General features: G+C 36.4%; 1 protein-coding gene across 4 annotated transcripts in view; it reads right to left on the bottom strand.

Annotated features, from left to right (window-relative positions):
• The window catches only part of kcnh2a (potassium voltage-gated channel, subfamily H (eag-related), member 2a), a 46476-nt gene that overhangs the window by 9898 nt on the left and 10222 nt on the right, over nt 1–26356 (bottom strand). For 2 of the 4 annotated variants that reach the window (XM_051128811.1, XM_051128822.1), the window contains exons 3-6: nt 23699–23866; nt 22555–22587; nt 22043–22477; nt 21606–21817 (exon numbers count right to left, since the gene is read on the bottom strand). In XM_051128811.1, the coding sequence (XP_050984768.1) occupies nt 21606–21817; nt 22043–22477; nt 22555–22587; nt 23699–23866 (848 nt within the window). The remainder of the gene's footprint in view (nt 1–21605; nt 21818–22042; nt 22478–22554; nt 22588–23698; nt 23867–26356) is intronic. The other 2 variants (XM_051128833.1, XM_051128844.1) reach the window with 1 other exon arrangement.

The raw sequence follows: 26356 nt of genomic DNA, 5'->3' as shown, positions 1-26356 counted from the left end.
GAGGGAGTTTTAATTATTTTTACATGTAATCAACTGCCTTGATAATTCTACTAAACACACCAACACACAAATAATACTTATAAAAGTACTTAAACTATTCTTCGTAGCTCGTAGGTACAAATATTTGTGTGTATGTACTTTAAGATTTATTAAACATTAAATAAAGTTCAAATGATTTCCTGTTATAACACAGCCTTATAAAAAGGATTACAAGCCGAGATGCTAGCAATCTTCATTTATTCTTACAAAGAATAAGAATCTTGGTATGTAATCGTTTTATTTGAATACACAACAAACAAATTTCAAGATGAGTTTACTCTTGGATAGACTCTATTATTGACTTGAAATTGTGTTACATGTGAATGGAACTGAGCACAAGATCTTCCTTTGTTCATTTTTGATAACACAGCCTTAAACATAGTCTACCAAAGGCCAGTGATGCAGAATCATAATTCATTTATGCTAATCTAATATTTCTCTTGCTCATTATGTACCATTAGGATGAAGAAATACATCCGCAGCAGACTGAAAAGCAAGTGGGAGAAAAAACAGATCTTCTAGACTTAATTTGTTTATGGAAATCAAAGTCAGGCTATTTTCATAATCAAAAGACCTCATCCCACTGATGCTTGTCCTCACAAATACGCCTGCACTAAATAGCTCATAAAATCAAAATCTCAGTTAGTTTCCAGATTAATTATGTTTAATTCATGCGTCTATTTTCGTAACTAGGTTAAAAATCTCTGATGCAGTCTCCATTCATGACTTGCCTCAACGCTCACTAACTTGTGGAACGGTAAAACATGGTTAGACAATAACAACTAATAATTCAGCATAAATAAAGTTTCTGGCCATTCTTACCTCTTTGCTCTCCTGGACAAGAATGGGACTCGTCTTATCCCAAAAGCGGAGGCTCTGGGAGCCTTGTTTGCAAGGCATGTGTGTCTCAAATGAAGGCTGAGGCTGAACAGAAGGAGCACAGGACTGGAAGAGCTTGTTCATTGGTTTCAGCACCAAGGTCAGAATCATGATCCACAAATAATCTCACACTGACTCCTCTAGTGTTCCCAGAGAACGGTGAGCACAAAAGCTGCTCTTCTCAGGATCCAAAACCTGTCCACCTCCTGATAGCTATATCTCGGCTTCTTTTCTGCTGACTTCTGCTCTGCTCATTTAGTGGTGGTTTCTCCGGTATCTCACAGACCATCTACTTTTGCTCTAAAACACTTTGTAAAAAAATGCAAAAGTTTTGAGGTAGAGTCATTTTCAGACTGAATGTCCTGTTTGTGCTATTGCTCTGATTGAGATGCAGAAAAGCTGCCAGTCACTTAAATATATACATACAGAAAGAGAGAGAGAGAGAGAGAGAGAGAGAGAGAGAGAGAGAGAGAGAGAGAGAGCACTGGAAGAGGTGCACCAAGAGATGTGAGTTAACTGTATGGGGCAGAATTTTCTTCCCATAATGTATCACATCTCAGCACAAAATAAACAAATCTTCAGTTCAGTACAACAATTCAACAACATATTTTGGCTCGAGACATCTGTTGTAACAAGTTGTTTTCAAACTTTTTTAACAGAAACTGAGTGTAAATTTATACAAAATAATAGCTCTTGAGGGGATTTTACAGTTTTCTGTATATATGTATATATGTATATATATATATATATATATATATATATTTATATTTATTGAAGTGTGCATGGCACATATTGATTTAAAAGTGTAACACATATATATAAAATATATATATATATATATATATATATAAAAAATATATATATATATTTTTTTTTTCCATTAGTTAATTAATTCTGGACCCCCTTGAAAAATTTTCCAACCACTCAATGAGAACCTCACATACACTTAACACAGCTTCTATCTGGGCAGATTTGTTATTAAGTGACTTACAAAAAAGAAGTTCAATTTCCTCCATTAAGAAATATAAATAGGGAACCAATGTACTTTTGAATGGCAATGAAAATTTTAAAAAGTGTTCGTTTTAGGCAAAAAATCTTTGAAGTTCACCATTAAACTGTTCTTCAAAGATGTTAATTGTAACTTATCCAGTAAAAGGCTTTTCTACCTTGATTTATTAATATCCAGAGCGTATGAGGAGTTCACTTTGAGACCTTCAATCAATACTTTAATTCTCTTGAAGATGAACCTGCAGAAATGCGCATTACCATTATTGAATTTCTGTCACCTCAGATAATAAATCACACCAAAATCCTTCTGTGTTCCTCATCTCAAGGCCTGATTCACCCTCAGTCCTGATTATCCAGCATCATCTCACATGAAATTACAAGGCCGATGGGATCAAAGAGCACCATTTGATCTCTGTATAAAAAACTATATTTGCTGCAGAAAATTTACAACACCTTTACAACTCAGTCCAAGCTTGTTACAGAACAAGCATTATGTTAATTCTTCTGTTTTCTATTAGAGAGTTTATAAAGCACAAAAATGCCTTCTACCCAAGTTATTTGGGTCAGATTTTCTAGATGAACTGTTTCTACAGATTTAATAGAAAGTAAGGCTGTGCCTTTGCACATAAAACATGCTATACGACATTGCTACGATGCCATTTTTGCATGCCGCAGGTGTGATTGGTGTCAACTGTAAATGTAACTGGTGTAAAAAAATCCACTTGATGAAATTCAAATTGACCGCTTGCATTTCCATATAATCAAACGTCATTTTTTATGTTCAATTACCCATACCTCCCAAAATTGGTGACAAATATATTTGGCTCCCTTGGCATGGCTACACTGTCCTTGTAAATTAGCTGTGTGTGAGTTTGCCGGGGTGAAGGGGTGGGTAGGGGTGGACATGTCATTCCAAGGCCAGTGTGAGATGAGAACACAGCAGGGGTAAGGAAAGAGAGAGGACGTGAGGGTGAAGGAACCGGCCTTGGGACTCAAAATAGCCTTCTGGGACGGAACTGCAATGAAGCTCCAACAAACCATAAAAAACTGGCTCCTTACTGGCTCCTTGTTCACTGACTCACCAGACAATTTACAGCTTTGATCTACAGCCAAGACATCTATTACCTTACAGAGTCCTATGCAGTGAAATCCAATTTAAACACGCTTTTAATTTATCAGGTTAAAAGAGCTGTATGTTGGCAAGGAATCTACGTTTTTTAAATAAATAAATAAATAAATAAATGCATGTGTGTGATATATATACGTTCCATGATGATATTTTGTAAATTTCCTAACGTAAATATATCAGAACTAAATTTTTGATTAGTAATATGCATTACTAAGAACTTCATTTGGACAACTTTAAAGGCGATTTTCTTAATATTTAGATTTTTTTTTACCCTCAGATTCTAGATTTTGACTATCATGACAAAAACGTACCTGAAAATTTTTCGCATGACGCGAAATACATACCAGCATGTACATTTCATGACATATTCGATGTGAAATGTCCACTGGGTGCCACTAAAAGAGTGTTTTTTTTTCCTTGGAACAAATGAACGTACATATGGTACGTTTTATGTGACGTTGGTTTTGTACGTGTCACTGCAGTTCTGACTTGAAATGTCCATTGAGTGGCGCTATAACTCTAATGCTCCGTGGCGTTTTAAAGTTAAGCACCCTCTGCACTACGCCTAAACCTACCCGATAGTATTAACAAAAGCAAATGTGATGTAAAAACGCAACTGCAAGCATGCCGTTTTAGCTTGTTTTTGGACCTCTTATCTTTCAGCTCTTTCATCGTGAGTTATTTTTCACGGGATTCGTACTCAAGGATCACAAGATTCGTACTCCTTATCCTAAGTCCTATTCTGTGCCTTCTGAGCTACCCAGCAAGCTTGTTACATTCAAAAAGTGAAATATATGGAGCTGTAATCATAAATGTGTATGAAAATGATTACAAGTGCTCGCTGTTTTACCACCTGTAGTGTTCATTTCTGTTGGAAACTGCAGTGATATGTATTATTGATACGGATTTCGCGTCTTGCAAAAAGGTTCCCAGAGGTATGTTTTAGTCATGAGACCAAGTAGCATATTTTCATGCATTTTCATTTTCATGTCATGTCTTTTTTGATGTAACAAAGTGGTTATATCTAAGTGTGTGCTTTTTACTTACTTTTTAAAATTAGTCTTCCCATTAACGTTATTATATTGTTCATTCAGACTGATTCATGAACGCGGAACGCACATGAACACAAAAGGTGGGATTTATCACATTAACCAATCACAACCAAACATAACCAGTTATATCCAATCATATCGCGATGGGAGGCATTGCCTCCTCTCATGTGACCTTTCCACATTTATTCTCAATTTCCCCCCGCTGTTGGACAATGTATAGCAGATAAAATGCTGGACAATGTTAAACAGATAAAAATCAGTTTATATATATACACTGATTTTTATCTGTTTTCTCTTGTAGTCCATGTGACCCTGGACTACAAAACCAGTCTTAAATTGAAAGGGTATATATGTAGCAAAAGCCAACAATACATTGTATGGGTCAAAATTATTAATTTTTATGTCAAAAATCATTAGGATATTAAGTAAAGATCATGTTCCATGAAGATATTTTGTAAATTTCCTATACCGTACTTAATTTTTGATGAGTAATATGCATTGCTAAGGACTTCATTTGGACAAATTTAAAGGTGATTGTCAATATTTTGATTTTTTGCACCAGATTACAGATTTTCAAATTATTGCATCTAATACTGTCTTCATCCTCAATATACAGTATATATATATATATATATATATATATATATATAAAAAAAAACCTTGATTATTCTCCAACCTTTGCTCTTGTTGACAAAACATTCACCTATGCTATATCCATCCCTTGTGCGTCTTTTCAAGCTTATACATGCTTCAAGGAGAAAACTTTCCTGATCTCCTACCACGCACCAGCTGTCCACCAATGTCATGACATGCAGTTCTCACACAGAAAGACCCTCCATTAAAAAACCATTACTGAGGCACACAACAACCACCCTCAAATCAATTAACAATGCTGCTCAACAGCCTTCACAGAGCCACCAGCCAATATCCAGCTCCAGAGCATCCTGATCTGACTGTGAAGAAACATCAGTTGTAGGTAGAAGGTTTAGACCTACTGAACTGAAAAGCCGTCATTTAACACAGAGAACATAATCTCATAGGAAAGTAGTCCGAAAGGGCAACCATCAATCAAGGAAGCGCTACAGCCTATAGGGCACCGCTATTTGCAGTGAGCGATGGTCTCAGGGCCTCACAGACGGTGGTGTGGCAGTCAAGGGCATCCTTGTGTTAAGATGAATGTGGGGTGCTTGACCTGACTGCTGGGACTGTGGTGAGCAGAGCCCAGTTCTGACACCACAACACCAATCTTACACACCGCCAACATGAGGCTCTGGGCAGAGACAAACGCCAGTGTTTCTGTCCTGTTGCCAGTGTTCATGTCCTGTGTTTTCATCACATTAAATACAGGAACAAGCACATTCTAACCATTTGGGGATAGTTCACACCAAAATTAAATTCTAGATTCTAAAACCATTTACTCAACCTTATGCTGACTATTATTTTTTGGTGAACAATCACAAGTCCCAAGTAAATAATAATGTGAAATAGTTGCAATCCAGTTTTACTTTCTATGACGAGCCAAGTTTTAAATTTGTAACGATAATGATGGGAATGCTTTTACAGTAGATACACTATTACTGCAGAATACCTGCAGTAATTTCTGAAATAAATGCTTGCACTGAAAATACAATTAATCCTGAAATGACGCCATTCTAGCAGCAGCAAATTTACATCTGACTTCACTCCAGTCTCTCACAATACTGGAGACAAATCACACACAGTCTGCCATTAGATTACAATTGATTTAAAAATCAATGTTTTCTTTTAATTTAAAAATACAGAACATTACCAAATTCCAAAGAATTAAACTATTTATAGTTCAAGTTGACCAATATTTCAATATGAAATACACTACCGTTTAAATGTTTGGGGTCGGTAGGGATTTTTTTGTTTGTTTGTTTGAAGAAGTCTCTTATGTTCGCCAAGGCTACATTTATTTTAATGAAATAGCAAAATATTGCTAAATAATATATTTTTTAATGAATAATGGTACTTTGAAATGTTATTACAATTTTAAATAATAGTTTTCGGTTTTAATACATTTTAAAATGTAATTTATTCCTGCGATGACAAAGCTGAAATTTTCAGCAGCAGTTACTTAAAGGAGTAGTTCACTTCCAGAACAAAAATGTACAGCTAATGTACTAACTCCCGTGTCATCCAAGATGTTCATGTCTTTCTGTCTTCAGCCATAAAGAAATTATGTTTTTTTGAGGAAAACATTTCAGGATTTCTCTCCATATAATGGACTTCTATGGTGCCCCGAGTTTGACCCTGTAAAATGCAGTTTAAATGCATTTTCAAAGGGCTCTATACAATCCCAGCCAAGGAAGAAGGGTCTTATCTAGCCAAACGATCTGTTATTTTCAAAAAAAAAAAAAAAAAAAAAAAAAGACAAAAAAAAAAAGTACTGTTTATATACTCCGTAACCTCAAATGCTCGCTTGTCTAGCTCTGTGTGAGCTCTGTGTATTCCGGTTCATAACAGTTAGGGTATGTCAAAAACTCCCATCTCATTTTCTCCTCCAGCTTTAAAATTGTCCTGTTTTACCTTTTTTTGTAAAGGGCATTTGACCTTTTTTTCCATGTACTTCTGCAGCGATGTAGGATGATTTTGAAAATGACATGGGAGTTTTTCGACATACCCTAACTGTCATGAACCGGAATACACAGAGCTCACGCAGAGCTAGACAAGATGAGAATTTGAGGTTAAAAAGTAAATAAATTGTATATTTTTTTATAAAATAACCAACTGTTTTGCTAGATAAGACCCTTCTTCCTCAGCTGGGATCATTTAGAGCCCTTTGAAGCTGCATTTAAACTACATTTTGGAAGTTCAAACTCAGGGGCACCATAGAAGTCTATTATATGGGAGAAATCCTGAATTTTTTCCCTCAAAAAACATAATTTCTTTACGACTGAAGAAAGAAAGACATGAACATCTTGAATGACAAGGGGGTGAGTACATTATCTGTAAATTTTTGTTCTGGAAGTGAACTACTCCTTTAAGTCTTCAGTGTCACATGATCCTTCAGAAATTTTTCTAATATGCTGATTTGGTGCTCAATAAACATTTCTTATTATAATGCACTGAAAACAGTTGTGCTTCTTATTATTTTTTTGTGGAAACTGTAATTTTCAGGATTTTTTTATATGAATTTAATATTGAAAAGAACAGCATTTATTTTAAATCGAAATCTTAAAAATCTTGTTAAATTGTCTTTACTATCACTTTTTGACCAATTTAATGTGTTATTGCTAAATAAAAGCATAAAAAAAAACACTAAAATTCTTACTGACCCCAAACCTTTGCACAGCAGTGTAAATCAAACAAAAACAAAGCTTAGCTTCCTTGGAAACTCACCTCTTGTGCGACAATGCTAGAGATGCGAACAGCCCTCTTGACCCGTGTGTTTTTCCGCTCATTGCTCCCTTGCGCCCCCTCCTGAGGAATGCTGCCTCTGGCACTAAAGGACATAGTTCTGCCCCATACAGATCGCTGCCTAAACACCACAGTTCATCTCACCTACTGCTCACGGGAACAGCCAACACTGTCATCCTCTGAGGTGGACCGCTTCGGTTTCGTCTGAAAGCTTCTCAGTCAGAGTCGCATCCAATTAAAGCCTGATTGGTCTTTAAATTTCGCTCACTTTTTCCATCCTTCAAAGTTGGAAAGCTAATCATCCAGTTTTTGAAGTCCTACTGAGGCTCTGCACCTTTTCGGTCTCTCCAAGTGAATCAGCACAACATGAATAAACTGTCCATCTTCACGTTTCTCGCACAAAATTCAGAAAACGGAATACAAGTCTGAACGGGAGCAGCATGGATCCATCGTCACGCTGTCAGGGCAGCTGTTCCACTTTTTGCACGCTTTGCCTTTTAAAGAGAGTAAACTGCCTGTGGTATCCCTCTCCATCCCTCCCTCCCTTCCTCCCTCGCTTTCAGAAACACTGTGTTTGTGTGTGTTCCTCTCTCTCTTCTCTGTGGAAGTCCCACTCGGGAAGAGATGTAATTGCAGCTGGCTGTCTGATCCACCTCCTCGCTCTCAGTAGCCCAGCTGCAGGGCTTGATGGATATCCTCTGTTCCCCTGATAAGCACAAACACTCTTTTTTTTTTTTCTCTTGTTGTGCCCAGCTTCCAGGCATGTTACAGACCCTCACCTCTAACTCACTTCTCTTATGGTAATTTTCACCCACATTAGGTTTAATCATACATAAATTGCATGTGTGAAGTTAAAGGCAAGCTAGTGTACGTTGTTAACAACCACTTTCTACCAAACGTGGGTCATTGCACACATGCACACATCATGAACTAACAATATTCTTACAGCATTTATTAATCTAGGTTCATGGTAATATATTACTATACTATTTTTCATTGATAACTCAATGAAAAAATACATAATACATTAACTTCATTTATTTAGATTTAAGTGTTAAAAATGTATTAATATAAGAATGTATTATTGGCATCAATGGTATATGAAGAACCTTGAACATCCATTGAACCTTTCAAATACAGGAAAGGTTCTTTATAGTCGGAAAAGATTCTTTAGATTTTCATTTGAACATGAATGTTCTTCAAAATGGTTCTTTTAGGAACAGTTCACTGAACTGAAGTTTTTTGGGGAACCAAAAATGGTTCTTCTATGGCATCACTGAAAAAAAACACCCTTTTGGAACCTTTATTTTTAAGAGTGTAGCAGCCATTACTCCAGTCTTCGGTGTCACATGATTCTTCAGAAATCATTCTGATATTATGATTTGGTGCTTAGAATACATGTTTTATTATTAACAATGTTGAAAACAGCTGTGCTGCTTAATATTTTTGTGGAAACTACAACAGATTTTATTTCTGGATTCTTTAAAGAATAGAAAGGTCCAAAAAAGCATTTAGCAAATAGTCTTTTTTAACACTGTAAAATGATTATTTATGATCAGTTTAATGTATTGAATAAAGTTTAACTTAACAAATGTTTGAAAAGAATAGTGTAAGGAAAAATTTACATTACTTTTACAGCATTTAATAGTTTGCCCAAAAATGAAAATTACCCCGATTTACTCATCCTCAAGCCATCCTATGTATAAATGATGTTCTTCTTTCAGACAAATACAAATGCAAGTATATTTAAAAATGTTCTGGCTCTTCCAAGCTTTATAATGGAAGTGAATGGCTGTTGATTTTTTGAAGTCCAATAAAGTGCATCCATCTATCATAAAAAGTGCTCCACATGGCTCAGGGGGTTAATAAAGTGAATCTATCCGTTTGTGTAAGAAAAATAATTTTATAAACTGTAATCTCTTGAATATGCTAGTCTCATTTTGTTTACAGCATAGGAAAACCAGTCTCCTCTTGGCTTATATCAAAATCCTCTGATATTTTTCTTCACAAATCCTCATTTTGTACTGCTAATATTTAACCAGTGTTTTGTTTTCTTCTCTGCACTTCCGCGTTTGTCAACGTGTGCAGCTACATCCTACATCTACTGCTGGAATGCCACTCTCGTGAATGCGCGTACGACTGTTAGCAGAAGCTACAGATTACAGTTTATAAAGTTGTAAATATGGATATCTTTCTTATACACACACACACACACATCACTTCAAAAGGTCTTTGTTAACTCCCTGGAGCCATGGGGGGTCTTTTTTATGTTGGATGGATGCACTTTATTGGACTGGAAAATCTCAACAGCCATTCACCGCCATTATAAAGCTTGGAACAGCCAGCATATTTGTTTATATAACTCTAATTGTATTCGTCTGAAATAAGAAAGACATATTTACCTAGGATGGTTTGAGGGTGATTAAATCATGCAGTAATTTCATTTTTTGGTGAACTATCCTTTTAAGGTAGGTTATTGTTTATTGGTAGTGCATGATACCAAATGCATTAGCTAAGTGAATCTTATTGTAAATTGTGACCAAAATACATTACTAAGCACTTGCTGCCAAACAACAGTTAAAAACAAAGATCTACAACCTTCTAAATGCATCTGTGGGCATTCACTTATTTTTTGGGATGTGCTGGTTAGCATTTTCTATGAAAAAAACTGATGGGAGGTCATGTGTTTACTCGAAACGACCCCTGACTGCATAATTACTTGCCCATGACTGACATCATGCATGTTAAGTCACCTTTCACATGTGTCACACTTCCCATCTAATGGCTAAGAGCCATCTGATTTAACCAATAATAACAATGCATATGATACAATGTAAAAATAGCTATTTAGTAGACAATAAAAAAAGATAATAAATGAAACATGCACTATAAATCTGTTTTCTAAGTGATGACTAACTCCTGTCATTAAAGCCAGTCAATAAAGCATTGGCACAGATAATAAGACCTCTCTGTACTACCACATTAGGCTGTTTTGAATGTGGCTCTAGATGTTTTCTCTCTGAAGGCCTTTAATGAAGTGTGGCAGACACTAAAGTCACTGAGGTGATTGTAAAAATGGTAAACCTGGACAAACCTAAGAACTAAGAATAACTTCATCATGCCACTACAACAAACAACACTTAATATGAGTGGAAATTTCTCATGTTCCCAGAATAATGCATAATCACATCACGCTTGGATTTATGAGTGAAGACAGAAAAGAAGAGCAGGCTGTTGTGAAGATAAACAGCATATTAAAATGAAGATGCCTGAAGTCATTATACATTATTCTGAAGGAATGATAAATTATTCAAACAAAAGTCTCCCACAAACAACGAAGAAATGGTGTTGAAGTGTTTTGATGATATCATGTCTTTGTGAATTTACCATCCATGCGGGTGTTAGGCAGTGTTTTCAGAATATATCATTTTGATTCACACAAGAATTTTAAAGTGCTAGTGTTTTTAATGTCAGATTTTTGTATCAATGCCTGCTCTCATATTGTCAATATTGTTATTTAATGTCTAAATCTATCTAGAAGTTTCTATTTTATTTAATACTTTGAAGGAATAGTTCACCCAAAAATTAAAATTAGCATAAAACATAATCACCCTCAAGCCATCCAAGATGTAGCTCATCCAAGATATCATTTTAGCATTACATCACTTGTTCCCCAATAGATCCTCTGCAGTGAATGGGTGCCGTCAGAATGAGAGTCCAAACAGTAGATAAAAACATCACAGTAATCTCCAATCCATCAAATATCTTTAAAAGCTGTGTGTTTGTGAGAAACAAAACCATTTTTAAGGCATTTTACCTTTAAACTGTCACTTTTGGACAAAATCCATAATTCATAATCCATAATAACATCCAACTGTAAAATCCATCGTAAACAGAGAACTCATATTTTTGTCGGAAGCAAGGCTTTGAGGCCAAAAAACGTATTAATTATGGATTTGTTTATTAAAACAATCAGCTTTTTATTTCACAGAATGTTAATTAATTTTTTTATCAGCTGTTTGGACTTCATTCTGACGGCACCCATTTACTGCAGAGGATCCACTGGTGAGCAAGTAATACAATGCTACATTTCTCCAAATCTGTTCTGTTGCAAAAACAAATTCATCTACATCTTGGATGGCCTGAGGGCAAGCAATATTTTAGCAAATTTTCATTTTTGGGTGAACTATTAGTTAATGTCTTTTTAAAAAGACATCCAGAACTCCTACATTAGCACAGATGTTCTATGCTGGAAACCATTTAAAAACTGGTTAATCACATAGTTATTTAACACCCATCCAGTTTTAACTGCATGTTTACTTATAAAATAATAAAAACTCTCTGCAGTCTGTTGGGAGATACATACTTTAAAGATGAACAACATGTCTAAAGGCACTGAATACTCATTGTTCAAAACCTTCTCAGTTAGATGCATGAATTTAAACTGACCTTGCTCGAGATACTCATAGCTAAAGGCACATTTCATGATGACTAATGGCAAACCTTGCACATACATCACGATGTATTATGGAATGGGACACGATTCAGATCATTTTGGTAAAAACAATCAAATAATTTGCCTCTGAAACTCAGCACCCTTTCCTACGCAAAATCTAACAATACTGCAAAGATGAACATTACTTTGTGAAGACTCTGCAGCTTGGTCTGGAAGAGATGGTTAATTGGAACATAACTAACTGTGTGACGTTCACTATTTCACTTCATTTCTTTATGACTTTATATTACAATTGTAATATACCATTGCCAAGAGTGCTCTAATGTAGGTTTTCAAACTAATGGAGTTTCTGGATCCAGTCCAGTGCCATTCAGGGAGACAGCGAAATAAGTCTGTTACGACAAAAGGATGATAACATTACAGCACCCAGAGGGCAAAAACACTCAAAGTGTAATGCCTTTGATTTGATCATTTGATATAAACCTTTTACTTTACAGTCTTTATCAGTGCCATCTCTCCTAGTTATTGCTGAGAAATGAATTTATACATTAAAGGGTTCATCAGATACCCATTTTCCACAAGTTGATATGATTCTTTAGGGTCTTAATGAAAAGTCCATTATATACTTCGGTTAAAAATTCTCAATGGTAGTGTAAGGCCCCGATCACACCGAACGCGCTTTTTAGTTCTGAAAACGCGAGGCGGACCGCACTACCTTTTTCTGGTGAAAAAGAGCAGTGCATTGCGGTTTTTTATGTTGCTAGGCAACCATCAAATCAGCCGTCCTGTCAATCTAATCAAAGGATTATAGCGCGAGCGCTCTAAATCTTTGGTTTTTAGCTGTTTAGTGAACTGCCATATCAGCAAAAACCTTAAAAAAAACACAGCTCCGGGTAACCCGCGATAGACACCAAAAGTTTCTCCTCCATCACTGCAGTCTCCAGACTTTTTAGGCAACGGTAAAACTTTTGTCACCACAGTGGAAGGCCCGCCTCTCCATTAATTCGATTGGACAATGTAAAAAAATACGATGACGTCGGGCGCTTTTCCGCCCAGAGTTGCTTTTTTTTTTTTCAACTTCAGGTGCTCAGCGCTCCGGCAAAAACATGAGGCGCCGGCGGCGCATAAACAGCGCGCCAATAGAAAACAATTCAAAAAGGCACGTCTGACTGCAAAAACGCATTTGATGTGATCGGGGCCTAAAACAACACCCTTTTTACCTTGTCAAAATCAGCTCTGCAAAAATCATGCTGTTCTGGTCGAGGCTGCTTTAAATGTTAGTGAGCTCTGCTCGCCCCGCCCGTCTCTTCTCTCTGTGGAGTGACGAGCCTGTTTACTTTAGCCGCTAAACTTGCTAACTAGCATGTTATTAGGAAAGCTGATTGCAGAGATTCATTAAAAAAAACCCTTATACTCACTTCTGCTGTAGGCGAAGTTGGATCACGAATGACTTGCACGAACATAGACGCATTTATGTAGATCGGGAGGAGCAATTCCCTTCACAAACAAACGTAATCCACTGCATCTTCAGTGGCTCAGATGTTGTGAGTAAATGACGACCACTATGTTTATTACTACATCCAGCAACACAACACCTCAATCGCTCAATTGGAGTTATTCCTGTCTAACTTACATCCCTGCTCCAGCATCGAAACAATGGAGGTCAGACTGTTACAGCTGATCTGAGGTAAGACGCTCATGTCAATCAACTATCGTGGGAGCGGCCTCTGTTGGTGTGCGGGACACACCGGCACGGATCTGAGAATGGCTCGATTTGAAAAAGAGGGATTTTATTTTTACAGATTAAAAACCACTGCATCAATTTTTATCATTATAGATGTAGATTTGTGCATACACTGCCAACACACATTAATGTTCAAACAACATGAAAAAGTAAACTTTGCATCCGGTGACCCCTTTAAGTAATAATTAGATGCAAGAATGTTCAGAACCACATTAGCGGTGAAAATATAGTACTAACAAAGCACTTGTGTCTCTCCAGTACACAAACTGAGAGTGCAACGTAGTTACAATAAGATAATACTAAGGATTACATAACATGTGGTTGTTCTGTTTTTTATAGATATGCCCCATAAGCTATATTTGCTTATTCGTTTATTACCAGTGTGCTCAGTGATGGTGTATTCAAGTGTACAGTCTGCTACCAGCCAGGAAGTCAGTGGATTTGTTTCACTTTTCTTACCGAAGCTCCTACCAAAGTGTATTTGTATTGAACGGTTAACATTTTGATGTACTATGTACTGAGGTCATTTGTATCAATTACATATCCACAATTATATCTGAACAACTCTTTGGCTTAAGTAAATAGAGTCAAGACAGGATGGTAGGATAATAGATCCTCCACAATGTATCATTAACTCTCTGAAGAGCAAGATTTAAAGGGATAGTTACGCAAAAATGAATTACTAACCCTCATATCGTTCCAAACCCATAAGACCTTTGTTCATCTTCAGAACACAAATTAAGATATTTTTAATGAAATTTGAGAGCTTTTTGACTCTCCAAAGTAAGGATGTCATTACCGTAGTCCACGTGACATCACTGGTTCAACCATAATTTTATGAAGCTACGAGAATACTTTTTGTGCACAAAGAAAACAATAAATAACAACTTCATTCTACGATTTCTTCTCTCCCAGGACAGTCCGCCACCATTATGCATCATGGTGCTTTCGATAATGGTGGCGAACTGTCCCAGGAGAGAAGAAAATTGTTGAATAAAGTCATTATTTTTGTATTCTCGTAGCTTCATAAATTACGGTTGAACCACTGATGTCACATGGACTATTTTAACAACGTCCTTACTATGTTTCTGTGCCATGACCATGGTAGGACCCTTGCGGTCTAAGCAGGGTCAGAAAGCTCTTGCATTTCATAAAAAATATCTTAATTTGCGTTCCTTACGGGTTTGGAACGGCATGCAAGTGAGTAATTATTGACAGAATCTTCATTTTTGGGTGAACTATCCCTTTAAGACTCACTCGCATTATAGAAGAGATTTATGGGTAACAAAGCACAAATGTGAAAATACTGACCACTATGAGGCCTACGTCCAGAAGAGAAAGCATCATACTAAAGAGGTTGTTTCATCTAATGCTTGATAAGAAAATAAGCCACGCAAATTTACATTAGAAACACAAATTTTGTTTTTCTGGTTTCTAAAATATTGTTTGAATATGAATGTAATTAATCAATCAATTAAATGTGACCTTGAACCACAAAATCAGTCTTAGGTAGCGCAGGTATATTTGTAGCAATAGCAAAAAATACATTGTATGGGTCAAAATTATCGATTTTTCTTCTACGTCAAAAATTATTAGGATATTAAGTAAAGATCATGTTTTATAAAGATATTGTGTAAATTTCCTACCGTGAATATATCAAAACTTAATTTTTGATTAGTAGGGCATTGCTAAGAACTTCATTTGGACGACTTTAAAGGCGATTTTTCAATATTTTGATTTTTTTGCACCCTCAGATTCCAGATTTTCAAATAGTTGTATTTTGGCCAAATATTGTCCTATCATAACAAATGGAAAGCTTTTATTCAGGGTCAAAATTGACCCTTACGACTGGTTTTGTGACCCAGGGTCACAAATAGTAGAACCTGATTCTCGGTTAAATTTATATTAATTTAACATGTTAATCTACAACAATTAATTAAAAAAAATATGCCTCTGGAGCTCAGTATAAATTTCATTGTATGGATTTTTTTCTACCATCAACGCAAGTACCATCAAAACATTTTTGCAATTTGCAATTTCTGCAAGCAGCCTGGCCCCAGCTGTTGTTTAGAAAAATATAGGGCTAAAACAACATAAAAAAGATAGACGGGAGAGCAGCTATAAAAACCTCAGTGTTTAAACACATCTGGGACACCATTTCACCATTTGAACTGATTAAATCAAAAAAATAAATAAGGCCAGTAATGCATTTCTCACAGGAAATGCTTTTATCTGTCTGGATTCAACAGCAGAATCTATTACACATGGAGAAAAGCATGAACTAACACTGAAACATCATCCACTGTGGGAGAGTTATAAAAGCAAAATCCTCTTAGAACATCTCAGAGCTAATAGTTACTGATCACTGCGCAAACTCACTGCACATCCCACACAAGCTGATCAATGCAGCATGTAATCATCTGCCATTGTCCACCTGGTTAGGAAACAGGGAATATGTCAAGAGCCTGAGATAAAAATAAAATGTGCTTTAAATATGCTGCATTTCTGCCTCAGCGTGACTGTGTAAACGTATTCGACATACAGTACACTATCATATAAGTTTGGGGGTTACACTTTAAAAGAAATGCTTTCTATTGCAGTATACCTTAAAACCTAATCTATTTCTGTGACGTAGGACCTTCGTTCATCTTCAGAACACAAATTAAGAAATTTAGGATGAAATCCAAGAGCTTTCTGACCCTGCATAGACAGCAACGCAACCGACACATTTGAGGCCCAGAAAGGTAGAAGGACATCGTTAAAATAATCCATGTGACATCAGTGGTTCAAACATAATTTTACAAAGCTACGAGAATACTTTTTGTGTGCAAAGAAATGAAAAATAACAACTTTATTAACAATTTATTCTCTTCCCCATCAGTCTCCGTCTAGCGTTTATGAGAGTACCACGACTATTTTACTGATGTCCTTACTACCTTTCTGGGCCTTGAACGAGTCAGTTGTGTTGCTGTCTATGCAGGGTCAGAAAGATCTCAGATTTCACAAAAATATCTTAATTTGCGAAGATGAACGAAGATTTAACAAGTTTGGAACGACATGAGAGTGAGTAATTATTGACAGAATTTTCATTTCTGTGTGAACTAACCCTTCCAGAAATCATTTTAATATGCTTATTTGCTGATCGAGAAACAATCGCTCAATGGGAAGCCCATGTAGTCACAACTTCACGCAAGTTGCCTCAGCAGCCTCATTAGCTATTCTCTATTTGCATTATCCCAGAATGAATGTCTATCAACATCAATTCAAAATCAGCCATATGGCTTAGCGTTGACCTTATAATATTTAATATTGCAAATGACTGCAGGCCAACCTCTCGTGAGTTTTGTCTACAACAAATACAACTCGGTCTACGCCATAATATTTCCACACTGCATAATTCATTAACTAAACAAACTTTTTTGTCGTTTTTGTCGTCCTACCCAATAGTTCCAGGACCTACCACCCACACATACTACAACATAGATATAATAAAGAGTTTCTGCTGAAATGAGCTTATTGCTTAGGGTGGTTTTTCCACCAGGTCAGGCAAGAGCTCAGGACTCCTGTGAATGCGCCAACGTGATTAATGAGCTAATGACATTTTAATTGGGTTGGGGCTCTGGAGAGGAACACCAGAGGGACGCTACTTCTGTGAGGGGACGGACAGAGGTACAGGAAGGGGACGAGGTATCCCTCTATTTCCCTACTGCATTACATCAACCAAAATAACACATCAGTCCCTGTTAAGGAGAGTCAGAAGTTCCCCTGGCAAAGACATCAGCAATTCACAACTACCGCAGCTGCAAGTCACCTGTGCTAAACACAACTTGGTGAAATCACCTTCCTTACAAGAAACCAAAAACCCAGTCTGCACTGAAAAAAAGTGCTAAATTAATTAGTTTTATTCAAGTAAAAAACACAAGGGTTTTAAAATTTTATGTTTTAAGGCCTTTCTGGTCAGTTGCATTGCAGGGTCAGAAAGCTCTCGGATTTCATCAAAAATATCTTAATTTGTGTTCTGATGATGAACGAAGGTCTTACAGGTTTGGAACGACATGGTGAATAATTAAAGAATGTACTCACCCCCTTGTCATCCAAGATGTTTATGTCTTTCTTTCTTCAGTCATAAAGAATTATGTTTTTTGAGGAAAACATTTCAGCATTTTTCTCCATATAATGGACTTCTATGGTGCCCCAAGTTTGAACTTACAAAATGTAGTTTAAATGCGGCTTCAAACGATCCCAAATGCAAGGAAGAAGGGTCTTATCTAGCGAAACAACTGGTTATTTTCATAAAAATAATACAATTGATATACTTTTTAATGTCAAACGCTCGTCTTGTCTTGCTCTGCCTGGTTTATTTTCCAGTTAGGGTATGTCGAAAAACTCCCATCTCATGTTCTCCCTCAACTTCAAAATCGTCCTATATTTCTGTTTTACCTTTTTTTGTTAAGGGTGTTTGATCATTTTTGCATGTTCACTTTGCAAAGACTGGGTCAGAACTTCTGCAGCGATGTAGGATGATTTTGAAATTATTTTTGAAGTTGAGGGAGAAAATACGATCAGAGTTGTTCAACATACCCTAACTGTCTTGAGGCAGAATACACAGAGTTTAGATAGAGCAAGACAAGATGAGAGTTTGAGATTAAAAAGTATATAAATACTATTTTTTAATGAAAATAACAGATCGTTTTGCTAGATAAGACCCTTCTTCCTCGGATCGTTTGAAGCCACATTTAAACTGCATTTTGGAAGTTCAAACTCGGGGCACCATAGCAGTCCATTATATGGAGAAAATTCCTGAAATGTTTTCCTCAAAAAAACATAATTTCTTTACGACTGAAGACAGAAAGACATGAACATCTTGGATGACAAAGGGGTGAGTACATTATCTGTACATTTTTGTTCTGGAAGTGGACTTCTCCTTTAATAACAGAATTTTCATTTTTGGGTGAATTGTCCTATTAACATTTTTGTGAAAACCATTATACATTGTTTTCAGGATTCTTAGATGAATAGAATGTTTAAAAGAACAACATTTATTTGAAATCTTTTGTAACACGCTTTTACTTTGATCAATTTAATGTGTATATTCTGAATAAAAAAAAAAAATGAAATCTTATTGACCCCAAACTTTCATACGTTAATGTATATGTAAGACGGAGAATACAGACGGAAAAAGACTTTAAAATGTGACCAAAAAAAAAAACCCCACAAAAAAACACTGTTCACTTATATAATATTTAGATTAGGGCTGGGCGATATGGCAAATAATTAACATCTCAACTTTTTCAGAACGTTTGACCGATTCTGTGTTTTTTACAATTTTTAAATTAGTCAACTTGAAAATATAACTACAACACGATTCAAGTAACTTGTTCTTTATTAACCCTCTAGTTAAAGAAAACTCTATTCCAAGTGCACCAAATGAAGTTGTCAACATGATGTAAATGTCAAACAAATCACTTAAATATCTTTCCAGAAAAGATGCATGAACTACAACTACATTTTGTACAAACTTGTCTTATACATATTATGTTCAGAAATAATACAAGGAAAATGACTTGTATTAAAGTCATTAACAAAGTCAAGGTAATTCAAATTCAAAATGACTGAAGGTATAACACCAGTAGACTATTATTAACTATAAATTTTATGTAAAAACAATGAACAGCAGACATACAGTAGTAGTTCTTCACAGGTTTTTCCATTCGATTCGGCTGCTTTTCCATTGTTTTTTCTATATAAACAGTTGCACTCACATCCATTGAAGCGTCTAATGCATGAAACGACATTCTAAATTAAAAGAAGTTAAAAGAAGTTCACTCCTGTCTTCTTGCATGTTTTTCCTATTCTACCGCCGGGGTCGAATCTTCGTAAACACAGAAGTGTTCTGTGTGAATGGCGCTTAGTGATGAGCACGTCACACGTGAGCGGTTAATCACATGCGCTGAGATGCGGTTGGATGATTCTTTTCGTTGTTATTGGCATATTGTCAAAGTGTCTAATTCTAACGTTTGGTAATATTTCTATTCAAAATCGTGATTCCACGATTCCTAAAAAATAAATTGCGGCAAAACATTAAATTCGAATTAACTGATAAGAATCTGGAAAAATTGCCCAGCCCTAATTTAGATATATCACAGATCTATAAACCTCACTTGTAATAAATTCTAACCCTACAAATGTGAAACTACTGATTATGTCAACAGGGCAGTGCTCTAAACAGTGACAGATGACTAAGCATCTCTGAACACACATCCACATGAGTGCTAATGGCTACTCAGTTGTGGCGATATAGATCTTTCTGTCATGGGGCATCCAGATAACTCAGCTGAAAATGGAAGGACACCTCGCGGCATGTGCCATGTGACCTTTGGTGTGACCTCATTCCCCCTGCGCTCTGTTGGAATGCCCTTCAGAATGGGAACGGAGGGCAAGTGTCTGTTCAGCCAGCCATGTGCAGCTGTCACCAATATGGCCCTGAACAGGATGCTGCATTAACCCCAGGTATGAGATATTCCCGTGGGATAGTTATAAAAGACTGCATGCATGAAGTGCATGTGAATTAACCACCATTTTTTTTATGTTACTTTGGAGAATCAACGTTACTAATAAACACAGTTTATTAGCCCACCTAAATGACCAGTGCTATGCATATATTTTACATAAAAGCTGTTTTTACTGCCACCAACTGGATAGAAAAAAATGCTAAAAACCACTGTATCTTCTACTCCATCATATAAGGGAGGGTGAAATAACAATGCCCTATGTAGTGACAGGCCTATATATCAGTAAGGCTAATTAATTGACTAATATTATGCATTCTTACAGATAAACATGACAGCTTGGCCAACTGACAGAAGCAGTTATGAAAGATGTGCATACATACACGTTCAAAAGAGTCTATAAGATTTTGATTCTGAAAGACATCCGTTATCCTCACCAAGACTGCATTTATTTGAAAAATACAGTAAAAACAGCATTATTAGGAAATATTATGACAATTTTCAGAATTTTCAGTTATCAATTATCAATGTTATTTTTTTATTTTAATTAAAATCAGATCAGTAAGACTGACAAGAACTTTTGTTTTTTAAAGAAGTCTCTTATGCTCGTGAAGGCTGCATTTATTTGATCAAAAATACAGAAAAAAAACTGTAATATTGCAAAATGTTACTACAATACAAAATAATGGTTTCTATTTTAATGTGCTTTAAAATATAATTTATTCCTGTGATGCGAATCTGAAATTTCCTTCAAGTGTCACATGATCCTTTAGAAATCATTCTAATATGCTGATTTATTATCTATGTAGGCAACAGCCAAATATTTTTTTGGAAACTGTGATACTTTTTTTAGGATTCTTTGATCAATAAAAAGTTACAAGTACAGAATTTATTCAAAATATAAATCATTTCTAACAGTATATGTCTTTGCTATCACTTTTTATCAATTTAACACATCCTTGCTGAAAAAAAAAGAAAGAATGAAAATATACTGACCTCAAACTTTTGAACGGTAGTGTATATTGTTAGAAAAGATTTCTATTTTTTTAAAAAATGCTGTTCTTTTTAACTTTTTATTCATCAAAGAATCCTGAAAAAAGTATCACAGGTTCTAAAAAAAATATTAAGCAGCACATCTGTTATGAACACTGATAATAAATCAGCATATTAGAATGACTTCTGAAGGATCATGTGACACTGAAGACTGGAGTAATGATGCTGAAAATTCAGATTTGATTACAGGAATAAATTAGATTTTAATGTATATTAAAATATAAAAACCTTATTTACATTGTAATAATATTTCACAATATTTATCTTTGTTCTGTATTTTTGATCAAATACACACACACACAGATTGTTAATAAGTCACAATGCTTTATGCTCAAAAAAAGAGTTTTAACCTCACCTGAGTGACTTTTTCTGTCACATTGTGGGTCCGGTCTATCAGTTTGCAGGGGGCGATGATATCAATCTCACCCGGTGGAACAGCGATTAAGGGGTCCGGCTTCATATCTATTAAGTTGTGTGATATTCGGGAGCCCTGAACTGAGGTCCGGAGCCGGATGAGATCTGAGTCGGATGTAGCGTTCTGCAAGCTGGCTTTGCGGTGCATGGCACCTGGAAGAGGATTAAACAAAGATATAATTAATCTCATCTTTTACTTTGCATGTATTTGTTTTCAATTATCACACACATCTCTGAAACACTTCATTCTGATTGGTGAGTTGTAACTGTTCAGTGGTTATATTTTGTATAACCGGACTACATGTGCTGATCTCTCATCACTCTTTTCTTTGCAACACAAGTTAGAATATCTAGCTGGCCAACTGGTTGTATCATTACCTGTGCTACTGGGTCTGACGGGCAGCTTCCTGTCCCAGTTGAAGTCATTGGTGGAGGGTGAGGGCCGCATGCCACACAGGCTCTCGCAGGAGCGGCTGTGTGCCATGCTGCAGCTGGATGGCGATGCCTCTGAGGTGAGGTTGTGCAGACGTGGGGAGGACTGAGAGAAGCCCTGAGGCAGGGGAGGGGATGCTTCTGATGGCATTGGCTCACTTTCAGGCTCATTCTGTGCTTTATCTTCCCACACAAACAGCTGAGATCCACCAAGTGCAGAGCGCTCAGGGAGGGAGAGCAGTTTGTCCAGGGCTACTGACTCATGGCCCATATGGGGCATCGGCTGCATGTAGCCTTTTTCAGGATCTTCATGCAGAGACTGTTTACTGCCACTCAGGGAGCGCAGCAAAGGCAGAGGCAACCTGAGACGCCGTCTTCTCGCTGAGGAAATATCAAAAAGAAAGGACGTTAAAGGAATAGCTCATCCAAAAATTAAAATTAACCCAAGATTTACTCACCCTCAAGCCATCCTAGTTGTCTATGACTTTCTTCTGTTGGAAAATTCAATTGGAGATATATTAAAAAAATGTCCTGGCTCTTTCAAGCTTTATAATGGCAGTGAATGGCTGTTGAGATTTTGAAGCAAAATAAAGTGCGTCCATCCATCATGGAACATCAGTCTTTTGTGAACGCATGTACGACAGTTGGCTGAAGCTAGAGATTACGGTTTATAAACTTTAAAATATGGATATTTTTCTTACAGAAACTCATCCTTTTGCTTCAGAGGGCTTTTTTTTTAACCCCCTGGAGCCATGTGGAGCACTTTTTATGATGGATGGAGGCACTTTATTGGACTTCAAAATCTCAACAGCCATTCACTGCCATTATAAAGCTTGGAAGAGCCAGGAACTATCCCTATTTTGTCAGATCATTGTTAAATGATGTTATTCAAACACAGTGATTGCAACTCATAAATTGGAGTCCCATAAATGCCATAACTATACTGCAGCCTAAAAGCATCTTTATTGACAATCATTTGAAAATAGGTGCGCATTCTGGGAACATAAAATGTTTTACAAGCAGCATATAAATACTCCATTTGTATTATGATGCTATAGATGCTTTGCTAGTGAATGACTGACTCTAAAAGCTTAAAACCAACTGTGACAATATTTATGTTATTTTTACACCTTATTTAAAATAATGTAATATAATGAATCAAATATGTGACCCTGGACCACAAAACCAGTCTTAAGTAGCACGGGTATATATGTAACAATTGCCAAAAATACATTGTATGGGTCAAAATAATCAATTTTTCTTTTAACGCCAAAAATCATTAAGATATTAAGTAAAGATCATGTTCCATAAAGATATTTTGTAAATTTCCAACCAGAAATATATAAAAACTTATTTTAGTAATATGTATTTCTAAGAACTACATTTGGACAACTTTAAAGGCGATTTTCTCAATATTTAGATTTTTTTGCACCCTCAAATTCCAGATTTTCAAATAGTTGCATCTCAGTCAAATATTGTCCACACATCAATGGAAAGTTTACTTATTATTTCAGATGATGTATAAATCTCAATTTCAAAAAAACTGACCATTATGACAGGTTTTGTGGTCCAGGGTCATATATGTCAGTCCCATTTGAGTACCTTTTGAGAGCCACGGGATGGTGTGTTTGTGGTAGATGTCTCTGCCTGGTGAGCAGTCGAGGGGTCTGTCCTGCTGATCTGCCAGCTCAAAATTCAGGATGAACATGATGACTAAACCATCCTCATTCTTAACTGGAACCACATCCACAAAGCATGGCAAACACACACCTGCGAAAAGGGATAAATCTGAACTTTTTCTATAATGGTCACTCAACATTAGTGTAGGAAATGCTCTTCATGTGTTTGTCACCACTAGAGGGTAGCATGCAACAAAAGATCCCGGTTACAATCCAAACACATAGCTGATGCACACAGCACTGAAGTACTTAAGTGAATTTATTATTATTATTCACAACCTGTCCACCTCAAATGTTATTACAATCAATAAATGCGGCAAAGGTCTATGTTTAGGTCTGTGATAACCAGCTTGGCAGATGTCCTGAGCCCCGACTGTTCACTGTGGCAACTGATAGCCGTCCCACATTGGCACTGTGGTTCCTGCTCTCTCACACTGCCAAACCAATCAGCCCCTCTCTGTGCCAGTCTGATGGGCCAGTATTGATGGCCAGGAGTGCTTCACAGTGAGATGAACTCAAGGGCAGACAGGACAACAATGAAACCGGGAACACGATGCCATCTCTGAGGGATTAAAGAGTGAAACACACTCCTCTATTCCTCTGCAAATCACTTCATTCATACCAGCAGCATCTGCTACTGTAAAACACAGTCAGAGAGAGCATAACCATCTGCTGCTTAACACCGGCATCTTCTGCGTCATAATCTTCAAAAGGTATAAGATACCATACCAACACAGGTGAGCAGAAATGCTGCTGTTATTATACATGTTAAATGCTCCATAAAGGCATTTTATATCAAACTATCTCAAAAACCACTGCTAGTGAAAAACAAAAGGGTGTGACCTAGGCACAGATGATCTAATTTGTAAAACCAAGCCTTTCATGAGAAGCCCGCACAGGTTCCCAAGTGAATCTCACACCCTGATTTGCAAATGTCAAGGTATGTCTCTTTACATCCATGAAAAAGGCAAGCTTTCATTTGCAGACCTTACAAACTAAATCGGATTTTGACTTTTTCAGTACCAAGGACAGAGGCGGCTATTAGGACGAGGGAGGTTAATGCCACCAGAGGAAATTGTATTGTTTTCATAAGAACATAAGCACCGTAGAAAACTGAAATTAATAATGGGATTTACTGGCTCTAAAGCCTGACACACCCCCTCATCTTTCTCTTCCTCCTCTCCACCACATCCTCTTGTTGGGTTTAGATGCACTGTATCAATTTCATTTCAGAAAACCAACCATTACAATGACAAAACAAGTGGTGGTTATAGCAAAAAAATACTGATCAGTTTAAAATGTTTTTGACTTTGGTCAACCACTAATATTTCTTATTTGCAGATTAACAAGGCTCTTTTAGAATCCTGATTTAACTTACGTTTAGGATTTTCAGTGTTTTCCCATTTAAAATTTTCTAAAATTGAAAAAATTTATTTAAAGGGATAGTTCACCCAAAAATAAAAATTCTGTCATTAATTACTCACCCTCATGTCGTTCCATACCTATAAGACCTTCGTTCATCTTCAGAACACGAATTAAGATTTTTTTATGAAATCTGAGAGCTTTCTGACCCTGCACAGACAGTAATGTAACTGACACGTTCAAGGCTCAGAAAAAGAGTAAGGAGGACATTGTTAAAATAGTCCATATGACATCAGTGGTTCAACCCTACTTTTATGATGCTACGAGAATATTTTCTGTGTGCAAAGAAAACATGCACATAGGTTGTTGCACTCGTGAAAGCGTGTTGAAGACTGACACGGAAGAGAAGAAACTGCTACATTTGTTATTTTTGTTTTCTTTGCACACAAAACGTATTCTCGTAGCTTCATAAGATTAAGGTTTTTACAATGTTCTTACTTCCTTTCTGGGCCTTGAAAGTTTCAGTTACCCTGCTGTCTATGAAGGATCAGAAAGCTCTCGGATTTCATTCATTCATTCAAAAGTATCTTAATTTGTGTACCGAAGATAAACGAAGGTCTTACGGGTTTGAAACAACATGAGGGTAATTAATGACAGAATTTTCATTTTTGGGTCAACTGTCTCTTTAAAAACAGTAAAATCAGCTCAAAACTAAAACTCAGGAAAATCAGGATTTATCGGTTTCATTCAGTCTGACGAATCCATTGAATGAACTCACTGAATCATATGACTCACTTTGTAAACTGAAGTTCCATGTCAACAAATCAATACTGCTACTGAATCAACATATGACTCACTGAACTGCAGTTTCCATGTCAATGAATCACTGTTTCAGTATATATAGGAGTCAACATTTGAAGTGGATCAAAAAAGTTCAGCAAAGTTGTCCTTAGATAAGAACGGGTATTGTTTTGGTTTTAGGACAAAGGTTTTGATGGGGACTAGCGTACATTTGGCTGCTTTACTTGATGCGCCACAACGAAGAAAATGTATTCTCTCTTTATCTGTACACATCGCACCTTTATTTATAGTTGTTCATTTATTCTTACGCTATAAAAAATAAAGGTACCAAAAAGGGGTTTTCACAGTAATCCCATAGAACCACCATTTTGGAATCCCCAAAATGTATCTATATGAGTCTCCTCAGTGTATTCTTAAA

Source organism: Labeo rohita, chromosome 2 (assembly GCF_022985175.1).
Source record: "Labeo rohita strain BAU-BD-2019 chromosome 2, IGBB_LRoh.1.0, whole genome shotgun sequence".
Classification (NCBI taxonomy): Eukaryota; Metazoa; Chordata; class Actinopteri; order Cypriniformes; family Cyprinidae; genus Labeo; species Labeo rohita.
Note: the sequence above shows the minus strand (reverse complement) of the source record. Positions and strands in the feature narration are given on the sequence as shown.